Raw genomic sequence first — 20,690 nt, forward strand, 5'->3', positions numbered from 1 at the left:
AATTGAGACAGTAAGTTCCACCTTACTATAAAGATAGAGGATTGCCTAAGATCACAATGTTCTCTATAGAAAGCAAATAGAATGCAAACGTGAGCCACAATTTCTATTTCAATTTCTGTTTACAGGCAGCTGAATCACTTATATACCACTGAGACATAAAAAAGCAGGGAAAATGTCAATCCAGGGATGTCGCTTCATCAAGCCAGGCCCTAAAATTCTTTGGCACCTGGAGGGCTGTGCTGGGCACACAATGGAAAACCTCAGCACCCTGACTTGGCACAATGGCGCCCTTAGGTTCTCCGCTCATTGGAGCAGCGGGGAACTTTTCATAGCTCATATAAACCATGCGAGCTTTTTCTTCCAATTTTCTCCAGAGACCTCGCCAAGCTTCTACCCGCAAGGCCTCACCCAGTAAAACAAACGCGTATCCACGACTACTCCACAAGCCCCCTACACGAAAGGCTCGTGCGGAGGTGGGGAGGGGGGCGTGGCTTGGCCTTCTAGGCCTTGCCAGCCAATGAGCGCAATGTGTTTCTTCCGGTCGGCGAGCCGACCAATAGGAGCAAGTCGGTGTAACCTTCGGCTCTACTCGGCTCTTTTCGCTGATGCGGGCAGCTTTTAGGGCCGCTGCTGGTGGAGAGACGCTTGCTTTCCTTTTTAATTTTTTTCCCAAGCGTTCACTTCCGGGTCCGGCGCCGATCCGGATGCCTGAGGCAAAAGGATGTTTGACCTCCGGATAAGCGAGGCGCCGCTGTGCATTCATTCCCGGCTGCATCAGTGGCTACAGCAGCGGCCCAGGCGGCGACTCTCCGGCCAGAGGCGGCGGTAGGACGCACCGGCAGTAGTGCGGGAACCGAGTGCGAGCCGAGCTGCGTTCCCTCCCTCGCTTGTTCCTTCCCCCCTGCCTCCCTCGCTCCCTCCCTGCGTGGCTCGCTTTCCTCCTCTGGCCGCCGGCGGGTGCGATGTGCCGCCGCCGCTGCCCCCATCGCCGCTGACTGACGGACCGGGGGGCTCCGCCCGCGCCCGGGACAGACCCCGCTGCTCGCGGCCGCGCCTCTGAGGTAAAGCCCCCGCCGCGTTAGGGACCGGGCGGGCGGCCCCGGCCCGGCGGCCGCCTCGGCGTGATCGTGGCTCCCTCCTGCCCGGGTGGGGCTGGGCGGACTGGGGTCCCGGGCGGGGTGGGGTGGGGTGCGGCGGGGGCGGCGCCGCCGGCCGGGGCCTCGGGCAGGGGTGGGCGAGGACCTGGGCAGGCGGCGCCGAGGCGCGGGCGGGAGGGGGCCTCAGCTGGGGGGCGAGGGCGCAGAGGGCTTGCTGGGCAGGGAGGGGGCCGAGGGCGGCCGGACGGGCTGGCTGCAGAAGTTGCCCGAGTGGTGCGGCGGGAGTGGGGACAGGGGGGAGGTGGGCGAGCTTGGAAAAGGCTGAGGCTTTTGGGGGAGGGTCTGGAGGTCGGGAGCGCAGCCCCCGGGGCTCCTCAATAGTGTCCAGACAATTACCTTTGGAGTGGGGATTTTAGGCAGCAGGGAGGGAGCCATCGGTCGGCTGGAAGGAGGTGTCGGGGGCCGCATTCGTTTCAGGGGGAAACTTCCCGATGGGGTGTTTGTTTTACGGGGGGGCAGGGATTTACCTATTTGATAGAGCTTTTGACTTAGCTCAAAACTTAACCGAGGCATTAGTCGGGGAAACCAAATTACTCCGATTGTTACTGTTAGGGTGCTCATTTGTTTGTTTATCCCACTTGCAGGGGGAAGTGGCACAGAGAAGCGTTGGCTTAGTCCACAGCCCCCACTTTTCTTTTTTGTGGGGTAGTGATGGAAATGTGTGTTTGCTCCTGGGATGGGGGTGGTTAGGCCTCTGTTACGATCATTCCAATTCTCCCAAGGAAGGAGGAAAAGTTAATGGGTGGGAGAGAGAGTCTGTGTGGGAGATGGCTACTGTTGCTACACTGTGCGAATTAGTTTTAACTCTGTCGTAATGAGTACCAAGGCTGGTCAGCAAGTGACCCCTTTCTAACCTTTGGTTTTTAGAACATTGACTTTAATTGGAAAATTAAACACCTCCTGATTTTTAATAAGTTAAAATAAGTCAATACTTATTTCTTGTACGTTTGCAACTACTTCTTGTAATAGGAATGGCACTTGCCCACAGATAGTAAAAGAGGTTAAACTGTATCTAAGTTGGAAGACTTTTTAAAATTAAAAATATCGAATTAGTAAAGGATATTTGTTTTCCCTATAAAGAAACAGATTGTGAAAGAAAAATATCACAAAAGTTATAAGATGCGAGGCCAGTTTCAGAAAACATTTCCCACCAAAAATCAGGTTTCTTTTGTGACATTCTTAATATGTTTTTTGGGGGAGGGGGTTGGAGAGAGATGTGCTTAGTGTATTATATAATTACTCCCAAACTGTGCTCCAATTGTATTCGGAGCTGAGATAAATTATCTGCGTATTTTATATACATTAGCCTTTATAATTCCACAAAGGATGAAAATTGTATTTATGGGCATTGGAAGAAAGGTGTATAATAAATTGCATGGCTTTGGCATAGGTTCCCAGCAGAGTGTATAGACACTTGTGCCTTCAGGGAGCTTGCATTTCTGGATATGCCTCAGGTATAAGTAATTCTTATTAGAATGGGGGACAGAAAGGTTAATTTTAATGTTGATACATGTAAGACTTGGGGAAATCTTGGAAAAGGATTATTTTTACTGATGATTTATTGTGCTCATTGACCTCTTCTGCCATTCATCAGCTTAAAAATTGATGCATTATGTAATTATTGACATTTTCATAAGTAAATTTGCAACATTAATTGTTGACACAATCTTCAACATATGAAAATCATTTATTCCTTTAAAGAAAAGTAGTAGCATTAGAACAAAGGAGTGGTTTAGTTCAACCTGAACCTTTACGCAAGAAACTTATAGTACGTGTTAAGGAAAGAAGAGTGGGTAGAAACATGAAGAGGAATAAGACCCAGGAGCTACCTTGAAGGGAGAAGCAGTCTTGCACAGAAATAATTGCAACACAGGACTCCTGTGGGATTTATTAGAGATGCATGGAAACATGGTGTGTGTGTATGTGTGTGTGAGAGAGAGAGATACTAATTTTTGACTGAGGAATTATGATTGAGTTTAGAGCTGTAATACGCCATTTGGGCCTTAAAATATTTTAATGGTCAACATCGCTCTGGCTGTGTGGGAGTTAGTTCTGTAGGTGAAGGGAACAGCGTGAGCACAGGCATGTTGGTTGGGTGTGATGAGGCTTGTTAGGCTGGATGTAAGGCTGCTGTGCCTGAAGGTATTTGTGGGAGATAAAGCTGTAAAATTCGGTGGAGAATGTCCACGGATGTCTAGAATGCCTTGTATTTAAAAATGTCAGTTTGAGGTATGCACGTCCAAGTGTATTTATTGTGTGCCGATAGGGAGTAGGTAGTCAAATAAGGCTAGTAAGTTTAAAGGAAAAAATTATAACACAATAGTGAATTTGTTATCATGCATGCTAATAGAGGAAAACAGAAGAGTTTATAATCTAAAACAGTTCATATGGGGCTTATCGTATTTTTTTGTTTGCATTTGGATGTGAGTGTGTGGCGTTGTAATTGGTTTTATGTGAAATAAATCTAGACTATAAACACGTGATTCGAGAGGAAATGGGAAGCTTTCCATTTTCTTCTCTAAGTCCTCTCTGTAATCCCCTCCATGCTGGGAATAGACCATCATTCTCATGTATTTATTGATGCAGATTTTTTCAGAAAAGAACAAGTGATTGTTTAGTAGTTTCCAAGGGCTTCCCAAAAGGATGTATCAAACTAAATAGAGGGAATACTGTAATATTAAATTACAAAATACAGGTCTCTGGATAGTGATATTATTGTTAATACATTTTGAGGTGAAATTTGCTATGGATAAAGTGAAATGTGAGGTATCTACATGGGAAGAAAATTGACTGTAACAGTAAGATGACAACATGAGAAACTTCCATAGTTCCAGATAACTCTGTATAAGGTCTTTATTCCTCTTATGTATTGGTGAACCTAAAAAAAAAAAAAATTAACCCAGAACTTAATCATTATCAAACGAGTCTTTAGAGAAATATCACCCTTACAACATGTGTACTACATGTGTCATCATGTAGTCCTGTTACAGGGAAGATTGTTCGGTAGCTTTTTACTGTTGTTTCTTAGAATTCAGTAAGGGCTTGTTATAACTAAATTTGGATCTTGAACCTTCCAATAAAAATCATACTTTGTTATAGTTGATTAAGTGTCTGCTTTGCCTACGGACCATAAATGATACTGTTAGGACAACTCAATGAGTTAGGTGGTATAACTCTTGCTTTTGACAGTAGGAAACAGAATCTTCTAGAATATAAGCAACCTGTTTAAGATATATACCTTGGAGTTCCTGTCGTGGCGCAGTGGAAAGGAATCCAACTAGGAACCATGAGGTTGTGGGTTCAATCCCTGGCCTTGCTGCTCAGTGGGTTAAGGATCTGGCGTTGCCATGAGCTGTGGTGTAGGGCGCAGATGCGGCTTGGATCTGGCATTGTTGTGGCTGTGGTTTAGGCCGGCAGCAACAGCTCTGATTAGACCCCTAGCCTGGGAACCTCCATATGCCGTGGGTGTGGCCTATAAAGACAAAAGACAAAAAACCCCCCCAAAAAACCATATGCTGCCAGCGCGGCCCTAAAAAGGCAAAAGACCAAAAAAAAAAAGAAAAAAAGATACTTTGGAAATCAGAGTGCATATTTAAATGTATTTTTCTGACGTCACATTAATCTTTGTCTTTTCTTACGGAGTTGGCACTTAGTAGTATTGATTGGTGTGGTTAATATGTGTTTGGGTATTGGTTCTCCAAGAGGTAATTTCTTTGGAAATGGTGGTTTTGGGGTATCTGTAAGATCTGTAATTGTAGAGAACCTCTAGGAGGAGATGATACTGTTCTAGCCTTAGAACCGTAAGCTACCTTGGAGTATCACTTTTGTGCTGATCTGTAGCAAAGAACCATTCTCAGGATCATTAATGTGTAGAAATCAAGTGTGTATTGTCTGTTAATGTGAAGTCACTTTGGAGAGCCTCTGAACTACTCAGAAAATGTGGAATGAGACAGATATGTAGGGCCGGATAAGTTTATAGACATAGTGGAGACTGCTGTTAGCCATGTTTTTTTCCAGCTTCCTTCTCAAAGCCGAGATTTAGGAACAATAAATATTTGGGTTTCCTCCTATTATGGGACCTAAGGAAGGTATGTAGTGATTTGCTCTTAAACTGTATTAAGTGACTGATTATATTCTCTCCTTCCACTCTCTGCCTGTCATTTCAGTTCTGAGAAAGAATTTTTTTTTTTTTTAGGGCCACACTGGCGGCACATGGAGGTTCCATAGGATAGGGATCCAATCAGAGCTACAGCTGCCGGCCTACGCCACAGCCACAGCAATGCAGGATCTGAGCCGCATCTGCGACCTACACCACAGCTCAGGGCAGTACCGGATCCTTAACCCACTGAGTGAGGCCAGGGATCGAACTCGCAGCATCATGGTTCCCAGTTGCATTCGTTTCTGCTGTGCCACAGTGGGAACTCCTTGAGAATGAATTCTTAACAGTGAACATGAAGTGTTTATGTACCAGATAAGACACAAATTTTGGTCATTTTCTTTACTAATCATGTATCACATAGTTATAATTTAATGAAAATCTATAGCTGAGTTAGGTCCACATGACTAAATCACATCTACTTTGATGTATGGCTTTTACTGTAATTGGGTAAAATCTTATGATAGATACTCTTTTTTCTTAAACACAAATTTCTAATGCTTTTTTATTTAGGAAGGTAATGTCAGACTTTTAGTTGTATTCAAATTTGTTACATGTTAGCAGACTCTGTGTTGAACTCCTTTCCTTAGCTGAATAGCTATATTTGAAAAAAAAAAAGGCAGGAAGGAGAGAGAGTTCATCTGCCATTGGTGCTCTTCATCAATACTGAGAAAATGCGCATAAAATGCCAAGATGCGATGCATGGCATATAGTAGGCACTGTGTAAATCTTCTCTTACATTAAGAAGTTGCTGAGAGATGTGAGTTGTTAGAGGGTTGATTGGTGCACAGAATAAGTGAAGACTTGAGGATAGCCTATTGACAGGAGACTGTGAACTCACCTGTCCTTAATCCACTCAAAAGCTTTAAGATTTACTCTTTATTGACTGCTTGATGCCCCTGCCAAGTTTAAATGACAGTAGACTAACCGCTAGTTTGTTTTTGAACTTTTATTCCCACCGGTTATTATATATTTACCAAAAATCATTCGTATTTGTACCCAACAAATTGTTAATGGTAGTTAGTTGTACTTGATGTTGTAATTACATAGTTTAATGAAACAGTATTCAGTGAACTGTGAAGGCCGAAAGGTGTTTATATGAGAACCAGTGGTTACTTTGAAAACAGGTGAGTAGCTAAAATCAATTATAGTTGAAATAGGTATGGGTGAAATAACTTTAAATGATTAGGGGGAAAAACCCTAAAAATTTAAAAAGATTCTTTAGTAAAATTGCTTTTAAGTGTTTTAAGTCTTTCCATGTTGAAGAAACAGAAACAGGAAATCACAGGTGATGTACTATGGGTATGGTTTTTGCAAGAAAGATAAAATAGAATTACAGTTCATAGACTCAGGCCCTGCACTCAGAGACTGTCTTGTGAATGTACATTTTTATGTTTTAGTTGCATTAAAATGTTTAAGGCATGTAGTTTTTTATGATTCCTCTTTTTAACTAACTTAGGAACTGTTGGTTCATCATAATTTGTTAAAGGGGGTATCTACTTCTAAAACATCACCTGGTTTATACTCTCTCACAGAGGTTTATTTAACAGCATCCTCTTTTTTAAAAAGAAAGAAATACTGGTATTCCTGAACCTGTAGTCATTCATATTTTAGGGAGCATCGTTTAATTATCAAGTCAGATGATCAGTCTGTGATTCTAACATATTTCCTGATAGAGTCTCTTTGCTGATGTTATATGTTACTTTTCAGCTTTGACATAGCATCCCAGGGTTGGAGAGCAGCCTTCTTATAAATATACCATCTCCTCAACCTGAGTAGAAACTGTGGGAGTGAATTGGTGGAGGAAGTTGTCCTTTGGAAGAGGAAATGCCATACCCTTGATGTGTACCAGGAACACTCGAGCTTCGTGCAAAGCGTGTTGGTCCAACAGTCTGCAGCTTGCCTTTCTTGCCTAGTTCAGGCTAGTTGGAAAGGAAAACCATTAGGTGTACCCGAAGGAGGTCTAGTTTGGAGAAGGAAAGGTAGATGGGGTATACTTTTTATCTTGGTGTCGCCACATTACAGTGCCTGAAATGCAAACAGCTCCTGAAATGAAACACTGAAAGATGGAAGAAGAGCTCTTTTTTTTAGAGTATTGGTTAGCCTCTGTGTAATTTGCTTGGCTCTGCTTTCCTCTCTGTGTAGAATTCATCTTTAGTCTAGTAGCAAGATCACATCTAGATTTGCCCTGACCAGGACATCTTTGGCCCAAGCCTGCTGGCATACTTGCCCTTCATGTTTTATTGACCAGAATTAGGTCACGTACATTTCCAAACCACTTATGACTAGGGGAACAGGGTGATAATGGTTCTTTTCTACTAATAAGGATATATCCTCTGCAGTTGGGGTCACATTTCCTGGAGTTACGTTGTGGAGGGAGGATATTCTTAAAAAAAAAAAAAAATTGTGGGAAGGAATAATACAGTGGACATAGATGTTAGACAATCACTAGCGGCCACCACATCATTTATTTTCATGCGTGAATATACATAATGCATATAAAGGCACTTTGAACTTTAAAGTGTTGTGCAAAGGTAATATTTGAAAGATTAGAAAGCTGCTTCTATATTACTATCTTAAATATGCTCATGTATGAATATTTTAGGAGCTGAGAAGGCTGCTCGTTTTCTTATTGACTAACTTTGACTCAATAAAATCAGTTATCTAAGTTGTAAGATTATACTTTTTTTGTGGAACTCATAAAACTATTTTAACTGTAAATTAAAATTTTGTACCTGTTAACTTATTTAAATTTTTTTCTGGGTCGCTGCCCTCTTTCCTCGACAGTACTCGCCCACATCTTTATCTCATCAGATTTCTTTGTCACACCTGGAGGAGAATAAGTACATTGAGGAAATGGGAATTTGTTAGTCAGAGAAATGGTTTATTTTGAATCAGGGGAATCCCAGCGAGATAGGAGGATACATATCTTGAGTGCAGAAAAAAGAAAAAAAATGGCAGAGTGGGGAGGCGGGGGAGAGGTGGCCAGAATCACAGACTTTTAGAATTGAACTGAATCATGGGAAGGTTGAGTGACGTACTTAAATTACAGACCTGGTTGGTGGAACTCTCCTAGCCTCACTGATAGTGTGGTGCTCTTTCTGATCAAAAGGTGGGAGGCCATGAAAAGATATGTCTACTTGGCAGTTTTGCTCAGGACTGTGGGTTAGTTACGTGAAGCCATTTAGCCAACTGCTTTTAATGCAGATATTTGTGCTGTCAGGGTTTGGAAAATTGTAGCCAGAGTTGGTCTCTGTCTTTGTGTATGTGTGTTTAAGTAAAACCAGCAGACAAATCTTTTAATCTTTTCAAGGAGTTGACAACAAAGCACATATATATAAACACACCACACATATACACACTAACCTTCAGGTTGGACTTGCTGAAATGAAAATGCAGAAGCAGAATGAGTGCTTGGAATAATTTATGTACTTTTATTTTCAAGAAAGTTGTTTTCTTAAAGATTTGTTTTCAGTATACGTAAAAGAGTTTTTGTATGTGTATGTGTGTGTGTATATATATATATGGAGATATATATGGAGATACAGGTATGTATAAATACAGAGTTAATATACAGAATTAGTTGTAATTCTTGTATTTGTTACAGTTGTAAATATACAGAATAAATCATCCATTTTCTGGAATGATATTTGCATTAATGATAATTATTTATAAATAGAATGATTTTTATTTTTACACTTCATGCTTCTCTGTATTGTTCGGATTTTCATCTGTGATTATGCATTATTTTTACCATTGGAAAAAAATAGTAATTTTCTTTTTTGAGGGAAGAAAATAAAATCCTGGGATAGGATGTTTTCTGCCAACCTAGATTAACATATAATTCTGCTTTCATTGAACTGTACATTTTTTTCTTTTTTCTTTTTTTCTGTTGAGCCCTTGACATGCAGAAGTTCCTGGGCCAGGGATCGAACCCACGCCACAGCAATGACAATGCCAGATCCTTAACCTGCTGCACTGCAAAACTATTTTTTATTACTTTGAATAGTGTGCCTTGAATGCACTGATACTTTGTAATAGTATTTATTTTTTAAATTGGGCTTGCTAAAATTATTCATCTTAAAATTTTAGGTTGTGGGGGGAGTTCCTGTCGTGGCTCAGTGGTTAACGAATCCGACTAGGAACCATGAGGTTTCAGGTTCGATCCCTGGCCTTGCTCAGTGAGTTAAGGATCCAGCCTTGCCATGAGCTGCGGTGTAGGTTGCAGACGTGGCTCGGATCCCACATTGCTGAGGCTGTGGCATAGGCTGGCGGCTATAACTCCAATTCGACCCCTAGCCTGGGAACCTCCATATGCCGCTCCCAAGGGAGCGGCTCCAGAAAAGGCAAACAGACAAAAATAATAATAATAATAATAAAAAAAAAATTTTAGGTTGCACTTGGCCATATGATACCTTTCAATACGTGTGTGTGTGTGTGTGTGTGTGTGTGTGTGTATTTATTTATTTATTTTGTCTTTTTGCCATTTCTTGGATCCTTAACCCACTGAGCGAGGCCAGGGATCGAACCTGAAACCTCATGGTTCCTAGTCGGATTCGTTAACCGCTGAGCCGCTACAGCAACTCCTGAATACAAGTTTATTTTATAACAGTAGTTGACTTCATGATATTTTGTAAATATTTTATTATCTTTTTTTAAATTTCTTTGGTTGTAACCTCCGGTGGTATACTTGGTAGAGTATCAGAGTATGATATATTGGAGTCAGAGGTATAGTCAGAGTTTCTTTTAGTGAAAAGGGAAGTGAAAATGTTTTTTCCCTTATGGCTAGTCTGTGTCATGTTTATTTTTTATTTAAGTGAGATACTTATTTATATTCTAGCAGTGAATGCTTTAAAATACTAGGCAAATGTAGTAGGTAATGTTATAGGGAGAGAAGAGAAAAAAATTCCTAAGTTCTACTAGTCTTATGGTGTGCAAATACATGGCTGTAAGGCCTTTTAATAAAAACCCTAATTTGTCATGCAAAAATAGCTTTGTATTGTGTTGGAGGTGAAACTAGTAGGTATCAGTTGTTGGTGACATTGGGAAAAAAAAAAAACCCTGGGGACTTCCCATTATGGCTCATTGGAAACAAATCCAACTAGTATCCATGAGGATATGGATTTGATCCCTGGCCTCCCTCAGTGGGTTGGGGATTGGTTATTGCCCTGAGCTGTGGGTAGAGATTGCAGGCATGGCTCATATCGCAAGTTGCTGTGGCTGTGGTGTAGGCTGGCACCTGCAGCTCTGATTTGACCCCTAGCCTGGGAACCTCCATATGCCACAGGTGGAGCTCTAAAAAGTAAAAACAAAACAAAGCAAAAAAACAGTACTGTGAAATAGTAGGCAGATGTAGTAGGTAATGTTGTAGGGAAAGAGGAGAAAAAAATTCCTAATGTTCCACTAATCTTATAGTGTGCAAATATATGGCTGTAAGGTCTTTTAATAAAATCCTAATTTGACATGCAAAAATAGCCTTGTATTGTTTTGGAGGTGAAACTAGTAGGTATCAGTTGTTGGTGACATTGAAAAAAAAAAAAAAACAAAAACCCTGAGGTCCCATGTGGCCCAGTGGGTTAAGAACCTGACTGGTATTCACGAGGATTCACTTCGATCCCTGGCCTCAATCACTGAGGTTAAGAATCTGGTGTTGCAGCAGGCTGTGGCATAGGTCCCAGATGTAACTCGCTGGTGTTGCAGCAGGCTGTGGCATAGGTCCCAGATGTAACTCGGATTTGGTGTTGCTGTGGTGTAGGCTGGCAGCTGCAGCTCTGATTCCACCCCTAGCTTGGGAACTTCCATATGATGCAGGTGTGGCCCCAAAAAAACAACCCCAAAGCACATAACCCCCGCATCCTGATATTTGTAGATGCATATTTGTATAAAACATTTTATTTTCTCCTTTTATTCCAGGGTTCTGAAAACATTATGACTCCCCTCCCCCCAAAGAGTAAATCTTGAAGATGTAGAATCTTGTAATGCCAGTTTTTATTTTAAAAAATGGTAGAGTGTTTACTGAGTTCTTTTTCTATCGTAAGACTCAGGACATATCGTGGCTAATATTTCTTTATATATTTGAGGTTCTGAAAATATTTGTAGTTAAAATGTCAGATGTAATCCACTCTTTAAACCTGTTCTTTTGAGTATTTTCTGATAATTCGTTGAATATTGACAACTGGAATGTGTGTTGTGTGTTTACTGTATGCTATTAATCTAAATACTAATGAAGGTTGTTTTCTGAAAACCGCCTGGAAGAATGAAATCCTGAGCATTGGGAATGAAAACATCAAATAAAATAAATGTTACTATATCCCCTTTAAAAAAATCTTCCAACTGAAAGTTGGTAAATTTTTCTCTGTGAGAGAGTAAATGAGAGAAGACAAATTGGACAATTTTAAAGACAGTGCTTTCAGTCCTGGCCGTAGGACTGGGTGTGCTAACACCTACCAGTAGATGAGAGACAAGGGTTTGTGGAGAAGGCAGCTTGTCTCCGTGGTTCTCAGCCCCAGCTTCTCATTAACATTTTCTGGGGAGGTTTAAAAAATGACAGATACTGTGATTCTGCCCATGCTCATTTGTGTTTGAACCAGAGCGTTGATTGATATTAGGATTTCTACAGGTGATTCCAGTGTGCCTCAAGGTCGAAAATGACTGATTTCTGTTTCTCTTTGTACACATCTCTTAGTTCTTGTTGAAAAAAGTACTCCCTTTTACTTTCAAGCCCCTTCCCCCCTTTTTTGTTGTTGGCTGCGCCCAAGGCATGTGGAAGTTCCCAGCCTGGATCAAACCGGTGCTGCAGCAGAGACCCAAGCCACTGCAGTGAAAACACTGCCGTCTTCTTTCTTAACCTGCTTTGCCACAGGGGAATTCCTCAAGTTTTTTTTTTTTTTTCCTTCCTTTCTCTCTTTTTCTTTTTCTGGCTGCACCAATGGTAAATGGAAGTTTCCAGGTGGGGAGCAAACCAATGCTGGATTATTACCTGCTGCGCTACAGCAGGAACTCCCTCAGCTTCTCTTTTTAATTGGGGATGGGGATATGTAAATAAGACCAGAAATGCATAGAAAATATGTGTAAGAGGACCAGGTTAATGAAGTGAAGTCTCTTCATAGTTTCATACTCAGAATCCTTAGTGAGGCCACTATACTTATTGTTCATTAGCAGCTTTTTAAAACTGTAGCACCAAAATTAAAGGAGTTGTGAAGTTTGGAAGATTTGTTAAAGGGAAGCTTATCAAGAATAAATTAAGGCACCAGTTAAGATACCACCAGTTCACTTACTTCCTAAGAAATGTAAGTGATAAAAGCAGTCATATCTTTAAAGTTAGTATAAGTTGCTCATTGAAATTTGATTAGTTTTATCTTCTATTTCTCTTAATTACAATATCATTGAGTTGTATTTTTCATGAAACGTAAGGATGGAAGGGGCCTTAATGGTTATTTAGTATAACTGGACTTTTACCATTCTTTTTTAGTATTGTTGATGAGGAATTGTCTCTGTTTCTCCCCTCAGTTGAAATAGTTTGGTACTTCACTTATAGTGTATTGTGTATATATTATATTGTTTGAATTGTATAGACTCAGTAAATGCATACATATGAATATACTATGATAACAGGGATTTATGGTTATTGTGTCTTGTCATTTATGGCTATTCAGGGTCCAAGGTGACTCATTTGCCAATACTTCCTAGGTCAGGAACACGCTTAGTCGTTACAGCATTTTTCTTGTGACACATTTTAAATGAGAGCAAGTGATTTTAAGATGAGTTCAATATACTAAATTCCATTTCATGAGCATTTTTTTTTGCTTGGTGGCAAAATTGGATTTAGCATTTCTTTTATAAATTTCAAGGATTAGCTTTCTGTAAACTACCCTGGTAGAGTTTCTGGTAGAGAAATTTAAGGGTATATACTCGTAGAGGACATATTATGTGTGAACCTATGGAAGGCTTTTAGAATTATTTTGAGTTTATCAGAATACCACAACAAAAGCAGCACACAATGAAGAGGTTACCAGTTACATTTTGCATATATAATTTGTAAGGGGATAATGGTACTATTCCATAGGACCATAATTCCTTATCAGCAATTCTGACATCCAAAATGCTCTGAAAACCAAAAGTTTTTTTCTTGTGTATTTGGCACAAAGTGATTTCCTTCATAAAACATGTTGTGAACAGTGTGTCTTTATTTCATTTATTTGTAGGTTTCACCACAGAAATAGTGTTTAATCACAGGGTGTTGTCTTAGACTCCTCTGTCCCATTCTAGCTTTCTCTATGGTTGTTATAAAATAAATATAAATGTATAAACTATATGGTATAGGAGTTCCCGTTGTGGCTCAGCGAAAACAAATCTGACCAGCATCCATGAGGACCCACGTTCAATCCCTGGCATTGCTCAGTGGGTTAAGGATCCAGCGTTGCTGTGAGTTTGGTGTGGGTCAGATCCTGTGTGGCTGTGGCTGTGGTGTAGGCTGGCAGCTGCAGCTCTGATTCGACCTCTAGCTTCTTGGGAACCTCCATATACTGCGGGTGTGCCCTAAAAAGACAAAAACAAAACAAAAACAAAAAACAAAAAACAAAAAAAACCCCTGGTGTTCACACTATATCACCTGTCAGAAATGCTCTAAAATTCTGAATTCCAAACTTGTTTACTTACAAGAACTCTGGAAAAGGAACTGCGGAATTGCATTAATTTGCTTTTGCCATTTATTTCTTGATAGAAGTTACACAGCATTTTACTCCTCTGTGATGGAGTTTGAGTAAGATGCCTATAAATTTCTTTTGCTTTTTACTCTTGTAAATATGTTTACACCAAGAGGCACTTTATTTTAATTTGTGTTTATTTCTTCAGTAGCTGTTGAAAGCTTTTCTGGTTTTTTTTTTGACACTGAGTCTTTGACACCCCATAACCCTGGTCTAATGGGGTTCACAGTGGTCCCAGAAACGTGGTGTGATTAGGATGCTTGAGATGGAAAATGTTTCGAGTAACTTTGGCATAGCTGAGTATTCATCACACTCTCTCTAGTCCTGGGGGGTTATATAATTTTACCTCTGTACATTGTAACTTCATGTCAAAGCACCTGCAGACAGCCCTCTTTTTACATATCTTGGCTTCCTTTCTCATAACCGAAAGAAGGAGGGGTGCGGTTGCAGTGCCTCTATTTTAGTTTCTTTAAACTTCCTTAATTTGTTTTTAAAGAGTTCACTGCAAAAGCCTTTCTACCTCTCTGGCTTCTTTCTCCCTTATCCTGTCTGTTTTTGTTTTTGTTTTTTCTTTTCTCTTCTTTATTATTTACCTGCCTCTCCGCACCCCACCCCTCACCTCGTGAAAGTAATATTCCTCAGCAAAGAGCAGTTCGTACTTACTGAATTCTGTATCAGAAAAATGATGACCGAAAAAGTGAGAGAAGTAAATCTGCATATTGCAATAGTTTCCTAAAGAGAACTTGCCTATAGAGGAGTGATCATTGCACTCTTTGTGTAGGGACAGTGTCCTGTGTATATGATCTTTGCTTTCTTTCCATCCTTAAATAGTGAGGGGCAGTGAGGTGATAAGCATGTGTTTTTGTGTTTACCCAGATACCAGGCACTTTAAGGTATAGATCCTAATGGGAGATTTAGACCTTGCATTGTTAGCTTATGTGCACTTGCTTTGTGCTCTGAAAGCACTGTAATTCTCTTGTAGGGGCAGATTATGGCTCATATTATTGTTTGGTTAAGCTGTGTGATGTCAGGGACTGTGATGGTCTTATTTGCCATTTGTATTTCCTGTGTTTGGTATATAATAGGCCTCTAATGATCACTTATTTGTTGAGTGAATAGATTAATCATTTTCATCTTTTTTATCAGGGAGAATTTTTAACATGGGTAACCTTGATTAAATGCCTCCTGAGGCACCGTGCTCATCCCAAACCAATTTAGTTTGCATCATCGCAGTTATATGAGACAAATTTCAAACAAATAAATTGGGCCTAATTTAAATAAAATAATACACATAAGCCTCTGGCTTATTGACTCAAGCATAAATGTAGAGAAAGGCATTATAGAAAGATAATGCATTTTTTTAGTGACAAGTTGAAATTAAATGTATTTCATGAACAAGTCAGAAAATTTAATTAAAGGAAATATTCTGTTTTTTTTGAGCATTTCAGTTAATTATTTTGTTGTAAGACTTTTTTATGTGTTTGATAAAGTTCTATCTTTTTATTTTTTTTTTTTTTTTTTTTTTTTTTTTTTTTTTTTTTGTCTTTTTGCCATTTCTTGGGCCGCTCCCGCGGCATATGGAGGTTCCCAGGCTAGGGGTCAAATCGGAGCTGTAGCTGCCAGCCTACGCCAGAGCCACAGCAACGCAGGATCCGAGCCGCGTCTGCGACCTACACCACAGCTCACGGCAACGCCGGAACCTTGACCCACTGAGCAAGGGCAGGGATCGAACCCGCAACCTCATGGTTCCTAGTCGGATTCGTTAACCACTGCGCCACGAAGGGAACTCCAGTTCTATCTTTTTAAAATTTTCACACAGCAGAATCGAGTCTCCCTCACAATAGAAATTCAAAACAATTTCGTCATCATCAAATATTGTCTCATGCTGCCCCTTCCCCCCATCCCCTTTCTTTTTTAGGGCCTCACCCTCGGCATATGGAAGTTCCCTGTCTAGGGGTCCCATTGGAGCTACAGCTGCTGGTCTGTGCCATAGCCACAGCAACGTGGGATCCAAGCCGAGTCTGCAACCTACACCATAGCTCTTGGCAATGCCGGATCTTTAACCCACTGAGTGAGGCCAGGTATTGAACCTGCATCCTCATGGATTCTAGTCAGGTTCGTTAAATGCTGAGCCATGAAGGGAACTCTCCTTATGCTGCCCCTTTGTTGTCAACCCCTTCTCCTACTTGTAGCCCCTAGCAAGCACTGCTCTATTCCTATAACTTTGCTAGGTATCATAAAAATTGAATCATGTGGTATGTAGCTTTTTGAATCCGTCTTCTTCTATGTTGCGGAATGTATTTGAGATTCATCCATGTTGTAGTGTGTATCAGTAGTTTCTTTTTGTTGCTGAGCAATATTCCATCTTATGGATGCTCCTAAGCGTGTTTGTGCACTCACCACTTGAAGTACTATTTCAGGTTTCTGTGATTGTGAATAAAGTTACCACAAGACTTTGTGTGCAGTTTTTTATTTGTTTGTTGTTTCTTTTTGTGAATCTGAGTTTTCATTTCTGTTGGGTAAATTTCTAGTGGAATTGTTAAGTCATATGTCAAGTGTATGTTTAACTTTATAGGAAGCTGTTTTCCAGAGCAGCTATATAATTTTGCATTCCCACCAGTAATGTAGAAGTGTTCCAGTAATAAGCCATACAAAAATTTAAATTGGCTCCATTGAATTATTTTTTAGTAATTTGTCAGTTTGATTGTACAACAGACTATTTTGACAGTAACATTAATTCTGAACATGACGTTTTTATTGCTGTAGGTCTGTCGGACAGAGAGTGTGATTTAGGCGAGCCTGACTTTCCAGTGAGTGAATACGATTTTCAGTATGCTTTGGAACTATTCTTTCTTGCTAAGATAATGCAAGAAAAACTAGGACTTAACCCTTTTGCTCATACTGGGGACTAAGGTACCTTTGGATCAATTATGTGTCTCTACCTTCAGGCTGCAGCATTTACTTTGGGGATAGATTCTTTTGGTTTGAACTGGGCAGAGGGAAATCCTTTGGTTAAGTGGTTATACTTTCGGCTTGTTTCTGTCACCTGTTGATGTTTCATTCCACAGTTTTGTAGTTGTCAACTAGGTCATTTATGATTTACTGTCAGTTATGCTATTAAGTCCTTTCTGTGATGAGAGTTGAAAGTATTAGCTTCATAATTGAATTTTTGAAATGCTAGTACCCTTGAATGACTTTTTATTTTTTAAAAATTTTATTGAATTATACTTGCAATGTTGTTAGTGTCAGGTATACAGCAAATCACCTAGATGTATATCCATTCTTTCTCAGATTCTTTTCCCATACAGGTTATAACAGAATGTTAAGTATAGCTCCCTGTGCTATACAGTAGGTACTTTTTAGTTATCTATTTTATATATGGTAGTATGTATATATTAATCCCAAACTCCTCATTTATCCCTCCCCCTCACGTTGCCCTTTTGGTAACCATAAATTTGATTTTGAAATCTGTGAGTCTGTTTCTATTTTGCAAATAATTTCTTTTGTATCACTTTTTATTAGATTCCACATATAGGTCATATGATATTTGTCTTTTTCTATCTGATTTACTTCAGTTGGTATGATCATCTCTAGGTCTATCCATATTGCTGCAAATGACATTATTTCATGCTTTTTAATGGCTGAGTAATATTCCATTATATAAATGTACCATATCTTCTTTATCCATTGAATGGTTAAAATCTGTGGCTTTTGCCTTACGCAGATTGTTGTTTATCATTGTATATTTTTATAAATTAGGAAGTAAGCACTGTAGTTAAGAGGAAAGAATGTAACGTTCTTAGGAGAAGCATGCATGAAATAGCTACTGACTTTCCTCAACTACTTTCTCATTTATTTGGCATTATTAGGGAATGACCTATTAGATAAATTAGAAAATTGAGTTCGTGCTAAAATATTTTCTAATTTAAATTTGTTTGTATTGAAAATGATAAACTTTACATGGTAGTACGCTTTTTACAGTGTTTTCTAAGCCTAATCAGGTTTTTTTTCTTTCTGATTCAGGGCTCTTTTTCTGAACATCAGTTATAAGGTATTGTTATACGTAGATGTCTATGAACTTATTGGGGCATATGAGGTGTTTTCTTCCTGTTCTCTCTTGTTTTTATTAGTCACCTCAAATTTTCTACTTTAAGTTTGATTTGTGTAAACTTACTAGAATTAAATTGAAATTAAATTGGCATATAGGGGATCTTATTGTTTAATGAACAGAATATAAATTTTGTGACTTCCATTGGTGAATTTTTTTCTTCTGATGCATAACTATGTTTTGGAAACCTGAAAAGTTTAAATGACCTTTGGTTTGTGAGGTGTTATTCCACTTGCTTGTAATATCTCTCAGAGCTGTAAATTGCCTGCCTACCCATAGCTTTTGCTTTCCTCCTTTATTTGGAAAGGGGATGATCATGTAATTATTTATTTGTTTGTTTGTTTATTCATTTATTGGCCGTACCTGTGGCATGTGGAAGTTGCTGGGCCAGGGATCAAACCTGAACCACAGAGGCCTGAGCTGCTTCAGTGACAGTGCTGGATCCTTAACTCACTACGCCGCAAGGGATCTCCAAAAGTAACATTCTTAAACTTCTAAGAACAGTTCATTTGTTCATTCATTGCTCATTTCTTCAACAAACTTGTAACAAATGGCTGCCGTTTGTTATATATTATAATAGATAATAGGGAGACAAAGTCAAATGAATTATGATCCCTGCCCTTGAGGACATCAGATTAAAAAACGGACTATCTTAAAATTAAGGAGTAAAAAAGCATTGTCCTCTGTCTTTCCTGTAAATTGCTTGTGAGATGTAGAGATTTGATCAGATTCCATTTCATTCTTTCTTCCATTAGAAAGATCAAGGGTTGTTTTCTTTTTGTAATGTTAGTGAAAATTGATGATCCTTGCCTAGTCCCATTAATTCACTAGGAGTTGCATAATGATGGTATTTGAATTTTATTGTGTTTTACTCACTTATTGTACTGGAATACCTTTAAAGAGAAAAATTTCCTTCATTAATTAGCATTGATCCTCATTATTCCCAGATTCCTTACTTGCAGATTTGTCTGCTTGCTAAAATTTATCTGTAGCCCCCAAATGAATATCTGTGGTGCTTTGCCGTTCATTAAAGGACGTGTGCTCGTGTAGAGTGGCAAAAATTTTGAGTCACCCGAGGGGCATGTTCCCAGCTAAAGTCACACTAGCTGTTCTGCCTTCTTGATTTGTTTTTTAAGGCCTATTTTTGTGTTTTCAGGGTGATTTTACTGTTTAAATTTGCTCCCAGTTGTAGTGCTACAGTGCTGTCTAGCGTTCCTAAACTCAGAAAGGCTGTGACATGCTTTATGGAGAAAATAACATTAGATAAGCGTAGTTTAGGCATGAATCACTGTGGTGTTGGCAGCGCGTTCAGTGTTAATGACTCAACAGTATAGTTGACCCTTGAACAATAGGGGTGTGAACCATATGAGTCCACTTATATTGGAATTTTTTTAGTAATGATACCTCAGTACTATGCAGTGTGTAGCTTGTTGAATCTGCAGATGGAGCACCATGGATCAGGTGAGGGAGGGACAGCGTATATGGAAGGCCACTCGTAAATGATATGTGAATTTTCAGCTGCGAGGTTTAGGCACTTCAACTCCTGCATTGTTCAAGGGTCACCTATGTTTTAAAAAAAGATGTCTTTAAATAGAAACACACATAAAACAAGTATATGTATTGATCAGTTGATGAAAATGTGACCAGGGGATTATAGGAACCTAACCACGTATTTTTTCTAGGACAGTGCTTCAGTGTTTGCAACAACTTTAAAAACGTAACTCTTGTGGAGTTCCCGTCGTGGCTCACTGGAAACAAATTTGACTAGGATCCATGAGGATGCGGGTTTGATCCATAGATTTGCTTAGTGAGTTAAGGACCTAGTGTTGCTGTGAGCAACACTAGGTGGTGTAGGTCTCAGATGTGGCTCGGACCTGGTGTTGCTGTGGCATAGGCCAGCGGCTACAGTTCCACTTCGACCCCAAGCCTGGGAACCTCCATATGCTGTGGGTGCTGCCCCCCCACCCCCAAAAAAGCAAAAAATAAAATAAACATAGCTATTGTATATCAACTGTTTTTGGTTTTGCTGAGGTTCAGGAGAATATCCTTTTTAACTGATACACTACAGAAAATAGGGAGTCATAAAGTGGAGAGTCATTAAGAGCCTTGGTGAGACCTTTGCTGGGAAAATTGTTTCCTGGTTCATTTTTCTGCCTGGTACACAGTATATACTTAGTAAATATTTGTTGAGTGAAAGTAAATGCCCCCAGATGGAACATGATTTTCCTTGATGGCTTGGAATTTAAATATAATATCATTCCTGTGTTTGGGATTTGCCTTCACGTATCTGCTTAGAGATAGTGAGATGACCTGGTCATAGAGATTGATGTTGGGAATATTTTATCAGTATAAATTTATTATGATGCCTGCTTGTTTTTTGATTTCCATCATGATAGGAGATGAGGGTGATCTATGCTTCTTTGGGTGTATATGTAGTAAGTGCCTCAGGGGCTGGACATTTTCCAATTAAACAGTCCCTCCTAACTCTTAAATTAGAAATGTGAAATTGAAATGAGGAGGTGTAAAAAGACATCTTGAGGACCGATGAAATAGTTATATCCTAG

General features: G+C 39.7%; 2 protein-coding genes across 25 annotated transcripts in view; both read left to right on the top strand.

The window, feature by feature from the left end:
* Positions 1–526: 526 nt before the first annotated feature.
* LOC146405716 (uncharacterized) lies at positions 527–17,058 on the top strand. Its single transcript, XM_085011730.1, has 4 exons — positions 527–607; positions 742–987; positions 1,083–1,398; positions 16,785–17,058. Exons 1-4 carry the CDS (start codon positions 527–529, stop codon positions 16,928–16,930), a joined length of 789 nt encoding a protein of 262 aa, XP_084867856.1. The 3' UTR covers positions 16,931–17,058.
* CSNK1G3 (casein kinase 1 gamma 3) overlaps positions 648–20,690 on the top strand; it is a 112,783-nt gene continuing 92,740 nt past the window's right edge. For 17 of the 24 annotated variants that reach the window (XR_014838674.1, XR_014838675.1, XR_014838678.1 and 14 more), the window contains exon 1: positions 648–1,061. The gene's annotated coding sequence lies outside the window, so the exon portion shown is untranslated. Of the gene's footprint in view, positions 1,062–1,204; positions 1,231–13,305; positions 15,508–15,810; positions 16,829–17,302; positions 17,367–18,041; positions 18,070–20,690 lie in introns of those variants that run through there. The other 7 variants (XM_085014422.1, XM_085014423.1, XM_085014429.1 and 4 more) reach the window with 6 other exon arrangements.

This window comes from Sus scrofa, chromosome 2 (genome assembly GCF_054392235.1).
Source record: "Sus scrofa isolate SSC_HxYL_T2T_F1_AM1 chromosome 2, Sscrofa_HxYL_maternal_Yorkshire_Landrace_v2.0, whole genome shotgun sequence".
NCBI classification, from domain to species: Eukaryota; Metazoa; Chordata; class Mammalia; order Artiodactyla; family Suidae; genus Sus; species Sus scrofa.

Excerpts from the sequence above, each read along its gene's own strand:
- LOC146405716 (XM_085011730.1), top strand. The coding sequence starts at position 527 with ATGTGTTTCTTCCGGTCGGCGAGCCGACCAATAGGAGCAAGTCGGTGT. Across the intron at positions 608-741 it reads ACTCGGCTCTTTTCGCTGAT|CGAGGCGCCGCTGTGCATTC; the intron begins GCGGGCAGCTTT and ends CCTCCGGATAAG. Across the intron at positions 988-1,082 it reads CCGCCGCCGCTGCCCCCATC|GGACCGGGCGGGCGGCCCCG; the intron begins GCCGCTGACTGA and ends CCGCCGCGTTAG.